Source organism: Anabrus simplex, chromosome 5 (genome assembly GCF_040414725.1).
Source record: "Anabrus simplex isolate iqAnaSimp1 chromosome 5, ASM4041472v1, whole genome shotgun sequence".
In the NCBI taxonomy this organism is placed as follows: Eukaryota; Metazoa; Arthropoda; class Insecta; order Orthoptera; family Tettigoniidae; genus Anabrus; species Anabrus simplex.
The window spans coordinates 351486249-351506687 of record NC_090269.1 but is presented as its reverse complement, the minus strand read 5'-3'; the positions used below and the strand labels follow the sequence as shown (position 1 = coordinate 351506687).

At 38.3% G+C, this 20439-nt stretch overlaps 1 protein-coding gene across 1 annotated transcript in view; it reads left to right on the top strand.

The window, feature by feature from the left end:
- The window catches only part of LOC136874532 (receptor-type tyrosine-protein phosphatase kappa), a 381492-nt gene that overhangs the window by 126982 nt on the left and 234071 nt on the right, over positions 1-20439 (top strand). The window contains exon 7 of the mRNA XM_067148168.2: positions 10678-10867. Coding sequence (XP_067004269.2) covers positions 10678-10867 — 190 coding nt within the window. The remainder of the gene's footprint in view (positions 1-10677; positions 10868-20439) is intronic.

The window sequence follows — 20439 nt, the reverse complement described above, 5'->3', positions numbered from 1 at the left end:
CCATAGAAGATCAGTCAGATGTGGGAGAAGAAGAAGCAGAAGAGGAAGAAGAAGAGATTCAGTCTGACCCAAGGATTAAAATCTGCATTCCAACAGTTGAAGAAATCAAAAAGGCATTGAGAGAGTTGCATATTGGTAAGGCAGCAGGAGTTGACAAAATTCTATGAGAAGTGATGAAGATTGATATGGACACCACTGCCAATATTTTGCAGCCTCTATTCGAGAAGGTATGGGTTACTGGAGAAATGCCGGCAGACTGGAAATGTGGGTTGTTGGTGAAGTTGCCAGGTAAAGGGGGATACCTCAAATACTGGAGGGGCATTACGCTTCTCTCAATCCCTAGCAAAGTCTTCACCAGGATTCTAATGAACAGAATTAAAGAGTATGTCAACTTAAGGCTCCGATGAGAACAGGCAGGCTTTCATCCGAATCGTTCATACATCGACCAAATAAACACCTTGAAAATAATTCTGGAGCAGTGTGTCGAATGGTCATCTCGTCTTTATGCAGTGTTCATTGACTTTGAAGAAGCTTTTGACTCTATCAGCAGAGGAGCCATGTTGAAGGAAGTGAAGTGTTATGGAGTGCCTGCACAAATTGTCGATCTCATTGAAGAAACATACAGTGATTACAAATGTAGAGTCATTCATGGGGGCCGTATATCTTAGTCTATATTTGTACGTTCAGGAGTTTGTCAAGCTTTACTTTGTCATTATTTGTCGGGACCCAGTATTGATCTTGACTTCTTCATTTCATCTTACTAAGCTGAGTTCTATGTGCGATTTTCTGCTGGGCATAGAGATTTGCCTGTTCAGCTATGTTTTGGCATATCCCATCATAAAATTATAATTCAGATATTTTACTTGGTTTTGTTTTCCCTAAAACATCTCCCTTTACACTATGATGGAATTTTGGATCAAAGCTGGACCTTATTTGTCCATTTTCAGTTTAAGTTAACAAAGAAGTTGCACAGGTTGGAATATTATCGGTATTAAATCAAGTAGCAAAATATTTAAGATTAAGTACTTAAATATTATATTTAGTAGTTCACCTAATCAATACATGCTATATACACTAATCTAGTATATGTTTCTTATCTGAGGGGACATCATCAGTTAGAGTGCTTAAACAAATATACATCAGATATAAAATCACATTTTAAAATGGTAAGACACAAGTTAAAATTCACTATGTTACAATAAAACATGTGTAATAAACTTCTAAATTGCAAACACTACAGAGTGTTCTAAGTCCTCTTGTGGTCAAATTATGTTAAGAATACATTAAAATGAATGCAAGGAGAATGTCCGTAATATTCATAACTAAGTCTTGAAGATAGTAGAAAACTTTAAGGTACTAAGTTTGAAATTGTTGATTGGAAATTGGCAATGTTGTTTAAAATTTTTCTTGAATCAAACATGAAATATCACAAAATAAAAGATTCTCAAGAAATCTTTTGGAAATTGCTCCTTAATAATTCAGTTCAAAAGGGTGAGTCGCTTCTGGATTCAAAGTCGTAACGGGTGAGGATGATAAAGCAGGTCATAAAATCTGATACTGTAAAGTCTGCAAAGCAATGAAAAACATACTAAGTGTGAGTAGAGAGAGGATTGAATATAAAATAATGTAAATTGAAATGTTATATCACTTACTCCCTCTTGTGTTGGGCCCGAAACGAAAATGAGGACTTACCTCTGCTGAGGTGCAGAACTGAACAAGTTGTCAGTGTATTGAGGGGAGAGTGTGGAGGGGAGGTGGGAAGGCATGTAAATGGTGGAAGAATGACCCAAGAGTCAATCAATCACTGCTGATCTGCATTTAGGGCAGTCGCCCAGGTGGCAGATTCCTTATCTGTTGTTTTCCTAGACTTTTCTTAAATGATTGTAAAGAAATTGGAAATTTATTGAACATCTCCCTTGGTAAGTAAGTCCAATCCCTAACTCCCCTTCCTATAAACAAATATTTGCCCCAATTTGTTCCCTTGAATTCCAACTTTATCTTCATATTGTGATCCTTCCTACTTTTAAAGACACCATACAAACTTATTCGTCTACTGATGTCTTCCCACGCCATCTCTCCACTAACAGCTCGGAACATATCACTTAAATACAAAGTATGTTACAAGTGTTATTATTTTTTTATATCCACCTATTCAGTACAAAGAGATCTTTTTAGAAATTAAATATGATTATAAAATGTTAAGGGACATGTTTTGCCCATATTAAGGGCATCATCAGCCTCAAACTCAAACCTGTATGGTGAAAAATCAGGATCCTGATTGCTCTTACAAGTCATAAAAAGAGGATATCATTGTAGGTGTCTGTCCAAACATACAAATTATTAGAATGTCCTTGGCTAAAATTGCAGTATCGAGCTGCATGTCAAAAGTTCACCGGATTATACTTTCCGGAGCGTTGAAAATCTTGTTGGGGGTAGAGCAATAAACAGCTCAGTCTTTATAATGAAACAGAAATGTGATTCCTTGAATACTCCTGTTAGAGGATAAGAAAAAGCAAAGCTGATAGACTATTACAGATGCCAATTTCATATGTTGTGATAAGAGCCCTCTTAAGTGGCTGTTCAGCTGCCTATAGTCTATTTAAATGGCTGAAGGAGTGAAAGTCTAATGCGTTATAAGATAACAGTCTTCCTTAAGTAATTGTGGGAGCAAGGAAAAAGCATTCAGTTGTCTATAGATGTATTTATCTTATTTGAAGGAGTGAAAGTCGAAGGTTTATCAACGCTGATAGAGCTCTTTGGTGTGAAGTCTGTAACAAGAGGAGAGTGAATGCTTAGGAAGGTATTTTTGAAGAGAATGTGGGTTTTAAAAAATAAAACATGGAAAATGTATAAAACACTTACCCTTTCGTCTGTAAAGATGTAAAACAGTTATGGAAAGGTTAGTTGAAGAAAAACAACATTATGTGTAGGTTCATTTATTTCTTGACTGTTATGCAGTTGCTATGGTAGCGTTGAATGACTGACACTTGTGCTTCTAGTATTGTATCGATGTGAGATTGGCGGAGGACGGTGTGGTGGAGGGGAGGGGGTAAGCGGAACATTAAGTTTATGTGTTGTTGGTTGCGAGAGATTTGCATGGTCGGCCGGGAGGGATTCGTGTTGGGTTGCAGGAGAATTGTGGGGGCGCACATGAAGGGAGTCAAGTTAGTTAAAGTAGTGGAGGTTCTAGAAGCTGTTAACTTAATATTTTTAAGAATGTAGTTATGTTTTGAATTTGGAGTTTGCAATAATTTGGGTAAACTTTCATATAATGGATTCTTGACTTCAATTAAATCATTGAGGTTTAGATTTTTTGTAGTATTGGTCCAAAAATATATAGATGGTTTCAAGTTCATTCTATAACTTTCCTTTGTCTACTCTTTTAATAACTGTGAGGTCTCTTTCTATCGTCGTGAAGTGATGTCCTGTTTCTTTCATATGGGAGCTCATAGCGGAAAATTTATTGTGCTTAATGGCAGTTTGAAAACTCCGGCCTGTTTGACCAATATAAGAGGCGTTGCATTGCATGAAGGTGAGCCTGTATATGCCTGAGCCTGAGTAAGTATTTTTGCTTGAATTGACTGTGTTGTGATTAAAAAATAATTTTTGGTTAGTGTTTGTTGTCCTAAAAGCTATACTGGTATTTTTGTTTCTTATTGGGTTCAAGACCTGGTGAAAGTTTGGATTGTTGCAGGTGAAGGTAATGAATTTGGATTTTCTGGGTTTTGTCAGGGATGAGGTTTGTTCTCAATTTGAATTTGACCTCTTTTTATTAAACGGTTAATCATTTCAGGTTTATATCCATTGATTTTTGCTAAATCCTTTATATCATTTAGTTCTGTTTGAAGGTTCCTGGGTGTTAGAGGGATTTTTAAAGCTCTGTAAATTAAACTGTGAAAAGTGGACAATTTATGGGAGTTAGGATGTAAAGAAGTATTTTTGATTGTTAATGGGGTGTTAGTAGGTTTTCTGTAAATTTTAAAATCGAAGTTGCCATTAATATGAGTTACTGTGAGATCTAGGAAATTTAAGGATCCACTGACTTCATCTTCCTTGGTGCATTTAATATTTTGGTCTAGGTTGTTTAAATAATTTAAAATATCGGTACTGTTATTGAGATCTTTATTGATTATTACGAATGTGTCGTCTACATACCGAAGCCATAAGCTAAGGCCTTTTATTTTATTTACTATTTTATGATGTTCTAAAGAATCTAAATAGATGTCAGCTAAGATGCCTGATAAGGGATCACCCATAGCTAGGCCATCTTGGTGGTAAATTTTACCATTAAAAGTGAAATAGTTGTTTTTTAACACAAAATTTAGGATTTTTCCTCCAGTGTAAATAATTCGTGATCGAAAGGGTTAAATAGACTATAGGCAGCTGAACAGCCACTTAAGAGGGCTGTGATCTTATCACAACATACGAAATTGGCATCTGTAACAGTCTATCAGCTTTGCTTTTTTCTTATCCTCTAACAGGAGTATTCAAGGAGGCACATTTCTGTTTCATTATAAAGACTGAGCTGTTCACTGCTCTACACCCAACAAGTTTTTCAATGCTCCGGAAAGTATAATCCTGTGAACTTTTGACATGCAGCTTGATACTGCAATTTTAGCCAAGGACATTCTAACAAGTTGTATGTTTGGACAGACACCTACAATGATATCATCTTTTTATGACTTGTAAGAGCAATCAGGATCCTGATTTTTCACCATACAGGTTTGAGTTTGAGGCTGATGATGCCCTTAATAAGGGCGAAACATGTCCCTTAACATTTTATAATAATATTTAATTTCTAAAAAGATCTCTTTGTATTGAATAGAAGGATATAAAAAAAATAATAACACTTGTAACATACTTTGTATTTACGTAAATTTCAATACGGACCTAACATGAGAATTATAACGTGTAACATACCACTTAGTCGAGCAGCACATCTCCTTTCTCCCATGTCTTCCCAGCCCAAATTTTGCAACATTTTTGTAATGCTACTCTTTTGTCGGATGCTTTTCTTTGGATTTTTTCCAGTTCCTGAATCAAGTAATCCTGGTAAGTGTCCCATACTCTGGAACCATACTCTAGTTGGGGTTTCACCAGAGACATATGTGCTCTCTCCTGTACAACACTACAACCCCTAAATACTCTCATAACCATGTGCAGAGATCTGTATCCTTTAAATTACAATTCCATTTATGTGATTACCCCAATGAAGATTTTTCCTTATATTTTTTTTTTTTTATTTACTCAAGAAAGGGCACCTGAGCCGAGGGTAGATCATGGGAGACTACTGGCAAAAATGAGTGCAATTGGACTAGACAAAAGAGTGACTGAATGGGTTGCTATATTTCTAGAAAATATATCTCAGAGAATTAGAGTAGGTGAAGCTTTATCTGACCCTGTAATAATTAAGAGGGGAATTCCTCAAGGCAGTATTATCGGACCTTTATGTTTTCTTATATTTATAAATGATATGAGTAAAGGAGTGGAATCGGAGGTAAGGCTTTTTGCGGCTGATGTTATTCTCTACAGAGTAATAAATAAGTTACAAGATTGTGAGCAACTGCAACGTGACCTCGAAAAAGTTGTGAGATGGACAGCAGGCAATGGTATGTTGATAAACGGGGTTAAAAGTCAGGTTGTGAGTTTTACAAATAGGAAAAGTCCTCTCAGTTTTAATTACTGCGTTGATGGGGTGAAAGTTCCTCTTGGGGATCATTGTAAGTATCTAGGTGTTAATATAAGGAAAGATCTTCATTGGGGTAATAACATAAATGAGATTGTTAATAAAGGGTACAGATCTCTGCACATGGTTATGAGGGTGTTTAGGGGTTGTAGTAAGGATGTAAAGGAGAAGGCATATAAATCTCTGGTAAGACCCCAACTATGGGTCCAATGTATGGGACCCTCACCAGGATTACCTGATTCAAGAACTGGAAAACATCCAAAGAAAAGCAGCTCTATTTGTTCTGGGTGATTTCCGACAAAAGAGTAGTGTTACAAAAATGTTGCAAAGTTTGGGCTGGGTAGAATTGAGAGAAAGTTGGAGAGCTCCTCGACTAAGAGGTATGTTCACAATTAAGTATGTATTATTTTCCACCTAGTCGATACAATGATTGCTTAAGGCAATTTAATGGTTAAAAGTGGTACATGTTTCATATATTATCAACATCTTCAGCCACATAACACTGTTTAGATGAAAAATATATAAATTGACAAAGTAATGCTTAAGAAGAATGTTCGAGCGGTCAGCGGAGAGATGGCGTGGAGTGACATTAGTAGATGAATAAGTTTGAGTGGTGTTTATAAAAGTAGGAAAGATCACAATATGAAGATAAAGTTGTAATTCAAGAGGACAAACTGGGGCAAATATTCATTTATAGGAAGGGGAGTTAGGAATTGGAATAACTTACCAAGGGAGATGTTCAATAAATTTCCAATTTCTTTGAAATCATTTCGGAAAAGGCTAGGAAAGCAACAGATAGGGAATCTGCCACCTGGGCGACTGCCCTAAATGCAAATCAGTATTGACTGATTGATTGATTAGTATGGCCACCAATTATGCTTGCCATCATGTTATCCTTAGCTGACTTCTTTGCTAGATTCAAATTCCTAGTAAGTTCCTTCAATTTCTCCTTACTTCCATAGCCATTTCTAATTCTATTTCTTTCCAACCTGCACCTCCTTCTTAGTCTCTTTTCTTCCCTGTTATAATATAGTGGATCTTTACCCTTCCTTACCACCTTTAAAGGTAAAACCTATTTTTACATTCCTCAACAATTGCTTTAAACCCATCCCAGTGTCGGTTTACATTTTTATTTACGGTTTTCAACCGATCATAGTTACTTATTAAAAACTCCCTCATACCTGTTTTATCAGCTATATGGTACTGCATAACAGTCCTAATTTTAATACCTTCCTTTCTTTCACATTTATTTTTAACTACGACACAAACAGCTTCATGATCGCTAATACCATCTATTACTTCGGTTTCTCTATAGAGCTCATCTGGTTTTATCAGCACCACATCCAGAATATTCTTCCCTCTAGTTGGTTCCATCACTTTCTGAATCAGGTGCCCTTTCCATATTTACTTATTTGCCATTTGTTGTTCATGCTTCCTGTCGTTCGCATTACCTTCACAACTGACATTTGGTAAATTGAGATCATCCGCTACAATCACGTTCCTTTCCTTATCGTTTCGCACATAGCTGATTATCTTATCATATAATTTTGAATCAGCATCTGCACTACCCTCTCCCGGTCTGTACACTCCAAAGACATCAAGTTGCCTATTATCTTTAGAGATGAGCCTTACCCCTAGAATTTCGTGTTTGTCATTTTTAACTTTTTTGTAGCTTACAAATTCTTCTTTCACGAGAATGAATACTCCCCCTCCTACCATTCCTATCCTATTACTACGATACATCCTCCAGTATTACATGTAATGAATACTAGCCGATATATACTTAGATAATCTCGAACATAGTAAGATTATTAATAACATCAACGGACTCTGTCTTTGGGCATCGCTATGTTGATGATACCATAGCTATCATTGATAAACAAATCAACAACAGCAAGAACATACTATCATTTCTCAACAACTTAGATAATAATATTAAATTCACTAAAGAAGATGAGTTCAGTAACTCTTTGAACTTCTTAGATATCAAAATCACACGAGCATTGAACAAATTCGACTTCCAAATATACAGAAACCCCACCTTTTCTCCAACAACCATAAAAAATGATTCTTTACATCCCAACTCACATAAAAAAGCCACTTATCACAGTTTAATATATAGAGCATTAAAAATCCCTATGTCCTCTATTAATTTAAAGAAAGAATTACTATTCATCAAGGAAATAGCTAAATTCAATGGATTTAACACAAGTATGATTGATAAAATCATCAATAAAACCAAACTGAAACTAGCTACCAATTTAACTCCATTGAAACCCGTCAAACCAAAATACGCTAAATTCACGTTCACTAACCATAGCATTTACCCGATAACCAATTCATTAATGAAGCACGAAATAAATAGCCTACACAACAAAAAACACTAATCGTAATTTATTCTTCAATCACAACTCTATTAACATCACAGACAATAGTTACTCTGGATCAGGAATATACAGATTGAAATGCTCTACATGTAATTTTTCTTATGTTGGCCAAACTGGCCGCAGCTTCTCTACCAGATACGCCGAGCATTACAATGCCCAAAGACACAACAAATTCTCCACAATGGCCAACCATATGAGGGACACCGGGCATAAATTCACCACAATAGAACAAGACCTCCATATCCTAAAAAGAGTCGATAAAAGCAAACTCATGACAGAATGTGAAAACTTATTTATTTTCCTCGACCAACATTTTAATAAAGATAATCTAAATGACACTATTGATAAAAAAAAGCCCCTTATATGAACAGATTCTTATTTTATTACGAGAATCAACTTCCCTCACCAACAAATTCTTAAAAATCTTCAACCTCACATCAATTAGAGTTCCCACCTCCCCTACAGCTAATATACCCCCCTCCCTTCCCCCCGCCGCTAGTACCTCTAATTCAAATACAACCAATAAACCCATAGCCACACCCACCGTAACATCGCTCCCTCCAATAGCCTTACACCATTATAACACGCGCAGTAATACACTCTCTTCCTTCCCTCCCACCAATAACAGCCCCCCTCCAATAGTTACGTCAACACAAACAGATCCCCCTCCAGCACAAAACTTCAGTTATAACACACGTAGCAAGAAGTCTACTGTTGCAAATACTTCTAACTCATAATGTTACAAGCTATCTTTGTCACCGTCAAATGGTAAGTGCACACGATTCTACTTCAATATTTTCAAATATCTTTTCACACAATTAACTCTACGTTTCTTGCTTCCTTTTACAGATTCCACTTTTATATGCTTTTTCAACTAGAATATCTACAAACTCACAATTTACAACATTTGAACATCACTTCAAATTTTGAGATGGTCCATAGTGATCCTATTTGAAACTGTTCTTCAACTTCCATTCACCAACTTCATATCCTCAACGTGTTCTACAATGTCACCATATGCATCTGACTTTCGTCTTTTATCTTCAAGATCATGATTAACTTCGGATCTCTCGACTAACTTTGACTTTTATTCTCTCTTCTTTACTTTGATTATATACGATTTTTCGCCATCGTCTAATTATAACCGCCAGACTATCAACTTTACTTTTATGCAATCTTACTACTTGTTGTATAACAATCTGTTGTTTTATCCATTGTACTTATTTTAGCAGCCTTCTAATGTTAATTTTGTTAATACTTCCACTATTATATCTCATTACATTGTATTATCAAACCATCATTGTCATTTTTAATGTTATTTTACTTCAAATCTCTTCAAGATTTTAAAATTCATTTCATTACTACATGTTATTTAGACGCTTATTTTTAATTTAAGGTTAAGACTATGGCTGATGATGCCTTCAGGGAAGGCGAAACATGTACCACTATTAGCTAACAAATTTATGTAAATCATCCAAGACGATTTTGTATTGATTAGGTGGTCTAATAAATAACTTTATGTTATTATTTCAACATCCTCCAGTTCCGTGAGAAGATTTCTGTATCCATGATATCATTTCTCAGCCATGATTCAACTCCTATTACAACTCCAAGTGTATGCACCACTAAGACTTGATGTCTTCTTAATTTTTTTTTTTTGCTAGTTGCTTTACGTCGCACCGACACGGATAGGTCCTATGGTGACGATGGGACAGGAAATGGCTAGGAGTGGGAAGGAAGCGGCCGTGGCCTTAATTAAGGTACAGCCCCAGCATTTGCCTGGTGTGAAAATGGGAAACCACGGAAAACCATTTTCAGGGCTGCCGACAGTGGGGTTCGAACCTACTATCTCCCGAATACTGGATACTGCCCGCACTCAAGCGACTGCAGCTATCGAGCTCGGTCTTCTTAATTTTTAGTAAACTTTATATTAACCACATCAAAAAGACTAAAATTATTGATAAACTTGCTGGTTTGTACCATTTGTCTAGGTATGTGGAAGATATTTTCACAATACTAGGTGAAAGAATGACTAATGATCTTACTTTTTGAATCTTCTTAATTCCCTTGACCCGTATGTCAAATTCACTGGGATCGGCACTTTTTATGGCTTCAGCCGGGTTTTAAAGCCAGATGTCTTTCCTGATGCCAACCCAATACAGAGAGATATATTCACTATTGCATGTTCCTGTGGTGATTTGTAGTATGATGTGTTATGTGTATATGAAGATGTGTATTGATACAAGCCCTAAACACCTAGTCCCCGAAGCAGTAGATTTAACTACTGTATACGCAGTTAATATCTCTGACCTGGCTGGAAATAGAACCCAGGCCCTCTGAACCAGAGACCAGTATGCTGATCTTCCAGCCAAGGAGCTGGAACTTGTGATCAACTTACACTCGACTAAAATGAAATTCCATGATATGAGTTGCATCTATCAACATATAACCCTATGTTGGACATTTTGTGCAATACATCTAAGGCACTGTGGTGTCCTGAAGTCATAATTTTTAAAGTGGAGTTTAGTTCACTATGGCTGTATACCTGTCATTGTAAGAAAAATATTATAATAATTTCAAGTATATGTGTCTTTCTCTTTGCAGAAAAAAGGAAATGAAGAATGGACTTCTATAAGGGAACAACAAGCTTTACAAGACATAAAGATATATGTAAAGACTATTGACCAGTTAGAACCATACACAGAATATGAAGTCCGAGTGATATTAACTAATGAAAATGTTTCCTCTTCAGATTTTGAGGTACCATTTGTGACAGAAAATACAGAATGTGCAGGTCAGTAACTATTAATGATACAGCTCACAAAGTTGATAATACTTCTCAATAAGCTTGGTCCTTCCTTTTCTGTTAACTGTAATGAACATGAATATCTGCTGTGGATGGTATTCCTGAGGAGTGAGGTAGAACTTTATGAGTGAAAGAAAAACATTTTTCAATTTATTTGTTCTTCATAGGGCATATTTTTCTCTTAAACCTGATCCAAATGTTTGCATGAAATGTATGCCTGAATAATTTTAAAAGTGCTTGCCATGGTCATTTCCTGGTGAATATCAAGTAGCATATTCCTGCTGTTACTGGAATGAGTGATGAATGAATGAATGAATGTGATGTGTGCGTGCTTTTCTTTTTCTTTCTTTTTTTGGCATTGGCTTTACGTCGCACCGACACAGATAGGTCTCATGGTGACGATGGGATAGGAAAGGCCTAGGAGTTGGAAGGAGTGGCCATGGCCTTAATTAAGGTACAGCCCCAGCATTTGCCTGGTGTGAAAATGGGAAACCAAGGAAAACCATTTTCAGGGTTGCCGCCAGTGGGGTTCAAACCCACTATCTCCCGGATGCAAGCTCATAGCCGTGCACCCCTAACCACACAGCCAATTCGTCCAGTGCATGCTTTTTAAATAAATAACTCTTTTGCTCTTCTATTACTATTTCTTTATGCTTATTGATATCACTAATTTATCACGTATTCCAATACTCGATGATGATCTTCCTTTTTTTTTTTTTTTTTTTTTTTTTTTGCTTTTAGTTAATAGGATTGTTTTTGCATTTGTAGCACATTATATATTGTGAAATGTAAGAGAGGACATACTGCCCTAATTTTGCCACTAATGAAGACGACGACGACTACTACTACTACTGCTACTACTATAAAGCGTAATCAAAACGTTTCCATTTGAGGGCATTTTTCAGCGGACATGCAACATAGCGTGACTCCGATGCAGGTATTCGAGCACAGATACGTAGGTCGAGTCATAAGTCATGGCAACTTTTTTTCTCGTGAACAAGAGACAACGCGGAAAAACTAAGATATGCATTTGGAAACATACGGTATGTACTTGCGTATGATGCCACTAGATGGTGTATGTAAACAACAGTGTGGGTCTAAGCATGCCCCCAAATTCAGTGTGTGAGTGAGAGCGTCGTAAAATGGAAGTCAACAACCAGGAGCTTGTTCTTGTTCTTGTGTGTCATCCAGTGCATGAGGGGCACACTGTCAGTGCAGTTTATTACAATTCCTTTTTGTTGTACCAATTGCACTGTGCAGTGCGAGCCAAATGTCCAGATATTTTGTACAATGCCATAATCCTACACGATAACACAACAGCTCAAATAGCAGCCATCGTTCAGCGTCGCTTACAATGGTGGGGATGGGAGGTTCTTCCACACCCGCCTTTTTTGCCTGATCTGGGCTCATGTGACTATGATCTAATCTCCAAAGTCAAGAAGCCATTACGTGGGCAATGGTTTGCTAACAAAGAGGACATCGTAACAGGACTTCGGAGAGAGGTGTCATACGTTAGTGATACACATGCAGCGAATTATGTTCAGTGCCTGCCCCACCGCTGGCAACGCACAGTGGAAGACTTGGGTGATTATTTCGAAGGTCTGTAACCAGTGGAGACCTGGTCTTTGTATGTAGTCTTATGTATTTGCTGTCTATACCATAATAAAACAATGTTTACCAATGGCCTGCGTTCTGTCACTTTCCTACGAGAATCTCCTGAAGTCAGAATTTGTCTTCAGGCATTATGCATAAGTACAGGCCCTATATTTCCAAATGCATATCTTACATTTTCCATGTTGTCTCCTGTTCGTGAGAAAACAAATAGTTGCCATGACTTATGACTCGACCCTTGTATGTAGACAAAGGAATTAGTGTGGCAGATGTTCCGTGCCAAGTTGCGTGCGTTAAACACGGCCACATGACCTACGGTGAAGTTATTACCAAATGCGTCCAAACTGGACCATCATGCTGTTATTCTGTTCTTGGCTGTCAAAGGACAAACACCAGAGGACATTCATCGGAGAGTGAAAACTGTTTATGGGGCAGCATGTCTGTCAAAAACCACCATTGTGGAATGGTGCACCAAGTTCTATGCGGGCCGCGTTTCAACATAAGGTGCCGGTCGATCTAGGAGGTCAGCCTCATCCGTTATGGACAAGAAGCAGGCGGTGGGAGACACTCGAGCACCTGCCCTATAGTTCTGATCTCTCCCCATGCGATTGTCATGCCTTCGGTCCCCTCAAAAAAGGCCTTGAATGGTCTACGCTTCCTGTCGGATGAGGATGTGCAGCAGGTGGTTACAGACTTCTTCATGCATGGTGACACGGTGTTTTACCACACGAGGATCTTCAGCTTGGTGCGTCGGTGTTATGAGTGCCTCGATGTTCACAGGGATTTTGCCTGATTGGCATCCCAGTTCAGGACTATATGGCCATCGAATGGAAACTTTTTGATCACCCCTTATACTACTACTACTACAAAGAAAGATGTCTCCATTACGTCACTTGTTTGTCACATTCCATTCTGTCATATGTTTATAGCTCATTTTTGGTAACATTCATTTTCACACATAGTTTTCATCAAATTATTGCAGATATCTATATGAAATTTTGCATGGTAGTGCATTTTATATATAGAATGTTCTAGACTCTTTTCCTTGATAGAAGAAATTAAACCTTTAAAAATCACCACTGCACACATCATAAAAACTGCAATGGAGGGTAAGGATTTAGAAGAAAAAAGATATGAAGGAATAGAAGCCAGTAAATATTCAACAACAACAACAACATCAATAATAATAATAATAATAATAATAATAATAATAATAATAATAATAATAATAATAATAAATTATTTTTATGTCCCACTAACTACTTTTATGGTTTTCGGAGATGGTGAGATGCCAGAAGTTTGTCCAGCAGGAGTTATTTTACGTAACAGTTAATTTAGAGACTGACATATTTGAGCACCTTCAAATACCACCGGACTGTGCCAGGACCGAACCTGCCAAATTGGGCTCAGAAGACCAGTGCTCTACTGTTTGAACTACTCAGCCGTGGAATAAATATTCAATTAATTGTACTATTTACAGTGAAACCCCATTTACCTGCAAATATAATAAGCAGATTTGATTAAAGCATTACAAGTAATTACTAAGAGTTTCAAAAAGAAAACATCTCACCATTATTTCATGCATTATAATGATGCTACATTAATGTGACCTCTTTGACAGGAAGAAGTGGTAGAAATAATAATGAGGCAAAAACTCTCAATTTTATGTATACAAGAAACAAATTGGAAAGGAAACACTACAGAAGGTCATTCCAGATCTCTGGTGATGAGTTTGAAGGCCACTAGCAGTGATGTTATCAACTTAAGCATGTCAAAATGGGAAGTGATGACTTACGTCAGTACTGAAAATGTGTGCGAACAGTTTCTAGATATTAGCTGCAATGATGCTGAAGCAGATTGAACCTTACTGGGAGGACTATATAACAGCCCTTTCCGATGCAAAATTTAGCTATTCTGCAATTCAAGGAATGTGCAAGAAGCCTGATTTCTTGATATCAAAGAACGGGATCAGTGCTGTATTGAATAAAACAGGCAAAGGCCAACTGGGATTAATTCCAGAGCAGAAAAAACAGGCAAATCCATGACCAGCCACAAAAAAATGGCATATGGCTTTTAGTGTCAGGAGTATCCGAGGATAAGTTTGGCTTGCCAAATGCAGGTCTTTTGATTTGACGCCCGTAAGTGACCTGCGCATCATGATGAGGATGAAATGATGATGAAAATGACACATACACCCAGCCCCTGTGCCAGCAAAATTAACCAATTATGGTTAACATTCCTGTCTCTGCCAGGAATCGAACCCAGGACCCCTGTGACCAATGGCCAGTGCACTAACCATTTAGTCATGGAGCCAGACAACCAGCCACAAACCGTACACCAGAAGTGGTGAGGAAAGTGAAGGCCCTTGTCTCAGGTAGTAACCCTGCCCCCCAAAGGACTATCACACGTAAGTTGGTGATGTCTGTTTTAATAGTTAACACTATAATCTACAAGGACATGCAATTAGAAAAGCAGCATGAGTGCCGAGTTCACAAGCTGTTGCCATGTCACATTTTGGAACGTCGCACTAATGCAAAAAAGCTGTATGAGAACTATCTGGCAGGGGACAGATGGAAAAATATGGTGACAATAGGTGAATCATATGCAAACCTTAGTGACTGTAACAAACCCCGCTCGATTTACTGCCACCCTAGAGACAAAGAAAATTATCAAACATTATATGAAGAATGCCAGGGGGTTTCATGATCATCACTGGATACTGCTACAATGGTAAGTTAACCATTTGCCGGGTCGCTAATAATGTGAAGGTGAATTCTACATACTATCAGCAAGAGATTTTAACACCCATTTACAACACAGATATCTCAGCACTGTATGGGTGGGTGAAAAATTAGGTATGGGTACATCAAGATATAGAGTAATAGAGTAATAAATAAGTTACAAGATTGTGAGCAACTGCAACATGACCTCAATAATGTTGTGAGATGGACAGCAGGCAATGGTATGATGATAAACTGGGTTAAAAGTCAGGTTGTGAGTTTCACAAATAGGAAAAGTCCTCTCGGTTTTAATTACTGTGTTGATGGGTCGAAAGTTCCTTTTGGGGTTCATTGTAAGTATCTGCGTGTTAATATAAGGAAATATCTTCATTGGGGTAATCACATAAATGGGATTGTAAATAAAGGGTACAGATCTCTGCACATGGTTATGAGGCAGCTTAGGGGTTGTAGTAAGGATGTAAAGGAGAGGGCATACAAGTCTCTGGTAAGACCCCAACTAGAGTATGGTTCCAGTGTATGGGACCATCACCAGGATTACTTGATTCAAGAACTGGAAAAAATCCTAAGAAAATCAGCTCGACTTGTTCTGGGTGATTTCTGACAAAATAGTAACATTACAAAAATGTTGCAAAGTTTGGGCTGGGAAGAACTGAGAGAAAGAAGACATGTGGTATGTTGATATAGACGTTGATTGCCATAGGGAACCTGAAATATTTGTCCCGAATGAGTAAATTTATAATACCAATATAAATGGTCTGTTATTGGACATTATAAATTTTCCAGATAACTCATTCTTGGTTGCCAGCATTTCACCCCCATGTGCTAAGTTGGGCTCATCAGTTGGTACCTAGCACACCCACCAAGACGCATGGCTAGTGCATACTTTGGAGGCTACTGCGTAGGCTACTTATGCCACCAGCAGTGCCAATGCATTGTGCGAGACATTGTCTCATTACCAAAAATTGATGCCTGCTTGGCCATTAGATGATATAGATGTTGATTCCCATAGGGAACCTGAAATATTTGTCCCGAATGAGTAAATTTATAATACAATACCTTTTACTGACATTCTGGTGAATGCACTCAATGAGTCACCCGTGGACTTCTGTGCATTTGGACTCCTAAAAAGGGTCTTATAAAATAGATATCCACGCATTATCAATGGCCTCTGGACAAGCTGTAAGGAGTGGGATAAAGAAGATGTGGTAGCTCTGTGAAAAAGTCTGCTGCAATGGAAATTAGATTGCTGGGCTATAGCTAGAAATGCTGGCTTTGTAATTGAGCATGATCGTTTGTGGAGACATGGTTATTCATAAGCTACAGTAATTACCTTTCAAAAATCATCCCCAGAGATCCTGAATGACAGAAGAACTAGGAGGTTAACAGATTTACTGCTGTAGAACTGAGAACAGCAGAATTGGTGGGTGTTGAAGTCATTTTAAATGAAGAATCTTATGGTAGACTGATGTATTGCTAAAGGCAGAGAAGACTATTTGGAACATCTTATTAGTGTATGCCCCGGAGATGGGATGTCCGGAGGAAGTAGGTGATAATTTAGAGAATGTATTGAAGAAGCCATCTGAGACATTCCAGAAACAGAAACACTGATAGTTGGTGGAGTTTTGAATGGGAGAGTCAGGCAAAAGAGTGCTGAATTCTGTGAAGAACTTGGAAGCTTTGGATATGGAGAAATAATGAAGAGAGCAGAATGCTGGACATGGTGCAAAGTTTAGATCACATCTTTGTGGATACCAACTTCGAGAAATAGGATGATGATAATTATTTTATGCGACTGTTGTTAACCTGGTGCAGGCCTTGTAAGGAAGACCCTCTGACAAGGATAGGTGGCATCTGCCTTGCGTACCTGCATGTTATTGTAGTGGAGGATGTATGGTGTGTGAGTTTCAGGAATGTTTGGGATGGCAGAAACATCTAATTTCCAAGTCAAGGGAATTAATCATTTCAGTTTCAAATCCCTGACTCAGCCCAGAATCAAACCTAGGACCCTCTTAACTGAAGACCAGCATGCTGACCATTCAGCCAAGGAGCCAGACAAGGAAAAATGATGAACACCCAATTACCCATTTGAGTGAAGTTATCATCAGTCAATTAGATTATAACCTACTTCAAGTCATACCAGGAGAGGTCTGTGTAAATCAGCAAAAAAGCAGCATTTGCTGCTTGTTATGACATTCAGAAAAGAAAATTAAAGCACAGAACTGGGAGAAAAACTAAGATAATAACATGATTGATCACAGGAGGAAAAAAGAATTTATATAAACAAAAGGTCATGAGAAAGAACGAATTCCAGAAGCAGAAGGAATTGGATGAAATTAAAGTGATTCTTAAAAATCTGTAAAAGAAGCTGTGGGTTATACTTTCTTTGCTATTTTCTTTACGTCGCACCGACACAGATATGTCTTATGGCGACGATGGGATGGGAAAGGCCTAGGAAGTGGAAGGAAGCGGCCGTGGCCTTAATTAAGGTACAGCCCCAGCATTTGCCTGGTGTGAAAATGGGAAACCACGGAAAACCATCTTCAGGGCTGCCGACAGTGGGGCTCGAACCCACGATCTCCCGATTACTGGGGAGATCGTGGGTTCAGATGACCCAAGGATATATAATGATACCTGGTGGTAGAACTGTGAAATCCAGAATGTTCTTAAAACAAGGAAAAATCTGTTCAAGAAAAGGAAGTTGCTCCAGAATGAGGAGGCCAGAGTAAGAAACAAGGATCTGACAAGCAAGCCAAGGGAACAAATAATAAGGCAAAAGAAGAGTCCACTGAGGAATGTTATGAAAATCTACACACACCAGAAGGTGAAAAATAAAACAAAAGTACAGATTTTCTAAAACAAGATAGAAGAAAAGAGAAGATGTAGGACAGGTAAGTATAGTGATAGGTGCCAGTGAAAACTAACAACGTAAAAGATAGACGGACCGGGTGAGTTGGCCATGCGGTTAGGGGCGCACGGCTGTGAGCTTGCATCCAGGAGATAGTGGGTTCGAATCCCACTGTCGACAGCCCTGAAGATGGTTTTCCATGGTTTTCCATTTTCACACCAGGCAAATGCTGGGGCTGTACCTTAATTAAGGCCATGGCCGCTTCCTTCCAACTCCTAGCCCTTTCCTATCCCATCATCACCATAAGACCTATCTGTGTCGGTGTGACGTAAAGCCACTAGCAAAAAAAAAAAAAGATGGATGCAGAAATTACTTCTCTGAGCTCTTTAATGTGGAAAATGATAGAGTAGAACTTCAAGGAACTGCCGAAGTGGCTGGATGAGAAATTATAGTTCAGAAAGCGAAATTAAAGAAAGGAATCAAGGATATGAAAGGAAAATTTGCAGGAATGTCAGTTTTTTCAACTAAAAAAAAGAGAAAGAGTGCAGTGATTGTGGGGTAGATTAGATATATGGTATCCTGCAGACAATATGATTAGAAGGAAAGATGCCCAACAAATTGAAATCTAGCATATTGATTATCAACTATAAGGATAAAGGTGATATGCTCGATTGTGGCAACTTTAGGAGAATAGAATTCACTGAGCATTTGTTGGAAGTGTTGGAAAGAATCATAGATGACAGACTAAGAGAAGTGATGAAGGTAAATGAATTCCAGTAAGAGTACATTTAATCCTCTATTTATTGTTTGACAACTCCAAGAGAAGATATTAGAAGGGAGTAGAAGTTTAAACTGTGTCATCATAGACTTGGTAAAGGCTTATGATAGAATATAGAGACATGTCATATTCTGGTGCCTAAAAAGGAAGTTGCAGAAAGAAATACCGAGCTCAATAGCTGCACTCGCTTGAGTGCAGCCAATATTCAGTAATACCAATATAAATGATCCGTTATTGGACATTATAAATTTTCCAGCTAACTCATTCCTGGTTGCCAGCGTTTCGCCCTCATGTGCAAGGTTGGGCTCATCAGTTGGTACCTAGCACACCTACCAAGACGCCGGCTAGTGCATTCCGTGGAGGCCACTGCGTGGGCCACTTGGACCCACCGGCATTGCCAATGCACTATGAGAGAATTTACCAATAATTAATGCCTGCTCAGCCATCAGATGATATAGATGTTGATTCCCATAGGGAACCTGAAATATTTGTCCCAAATGAGTAAAAATATAATACCAATATAAATGGTCCGTTATTGGACATTATAAATTTTCCAGCTAACTCATTCCTGGTTGCCAGCGTTTTGCCCTCATGTGCTAGGTTGGGCTCATCAGTTGGTACCTAGCACACCTAACAAGATGCCGGCTAGTGCATTCCGTGGAGGCCACTGCGTAGGCCACTAGGAGCCACCAGCAGTGCCAATGCACTATGAGAGACTTTACCAAAAATTGATGCCTGCTCGGCCATCAGATGATATAAATGTTGATTCCCATAGGGAACCTGAAATATTTGTCCCAAATGAGTAAAAATATAATACCAATATAAATGGTCCGTTATTGGACATTATAAATTTTCCAGCTAACTCATTCCTGGTTTAAATCTAAGAATTTCATTTTTGTCCGTATTGAACTGAGAATGGAAGATAGGAAACTATCTACTTCCTATCTTCCTATCTTCTTTCATTCCTGGTTGCCAGCGTTTCGCCCTCATGTGCTAGGTTGGGCTCATCAGTTGGGACCTAGCACACCTAACAAGACGCCGGCTAGTGCATTCCGTGGAGGCCACTGCGTAGGCCACTAGGAGCCACCGGCAGTGCCGATGCACTATGAGAGACTTTACCAAAAATTGATGCCTGCTCGGCCATCAGATGATATAGATGTTGATTCCCATAGGTATTATATTGTATTATATTTTTACTCATTCGCGACAAATATTTCAGGTTCCCTATGGGAATCAACATCTATATCATCAATATTCAGTATTCGGGAGATAGTGGGTTCAAACCCCACTGTCAGCAGCTCTGAAGATAGTTTTCCATGGTTTCCCATTTTCACAGCAAGCAAATACTGGGGATGTACCTTCATTAAGGCTACGGATGCTTCCTTCCCACTCCTAGCCCTTTCCTGTCCCATCACCGCTATAAGACCTATCTGTGTCGGTGCGACGTATAGCAACTTGCAGAAAGAAATTGGTCAGTGTGATAAAAGAAATGAATTAAGGCTTTTGAATTCCAATAAGCATGCCTTATGGAAATACTAATGAATTTGCCATCAGAGTAGGCTTACACCAGAGATCAGCATTGAGC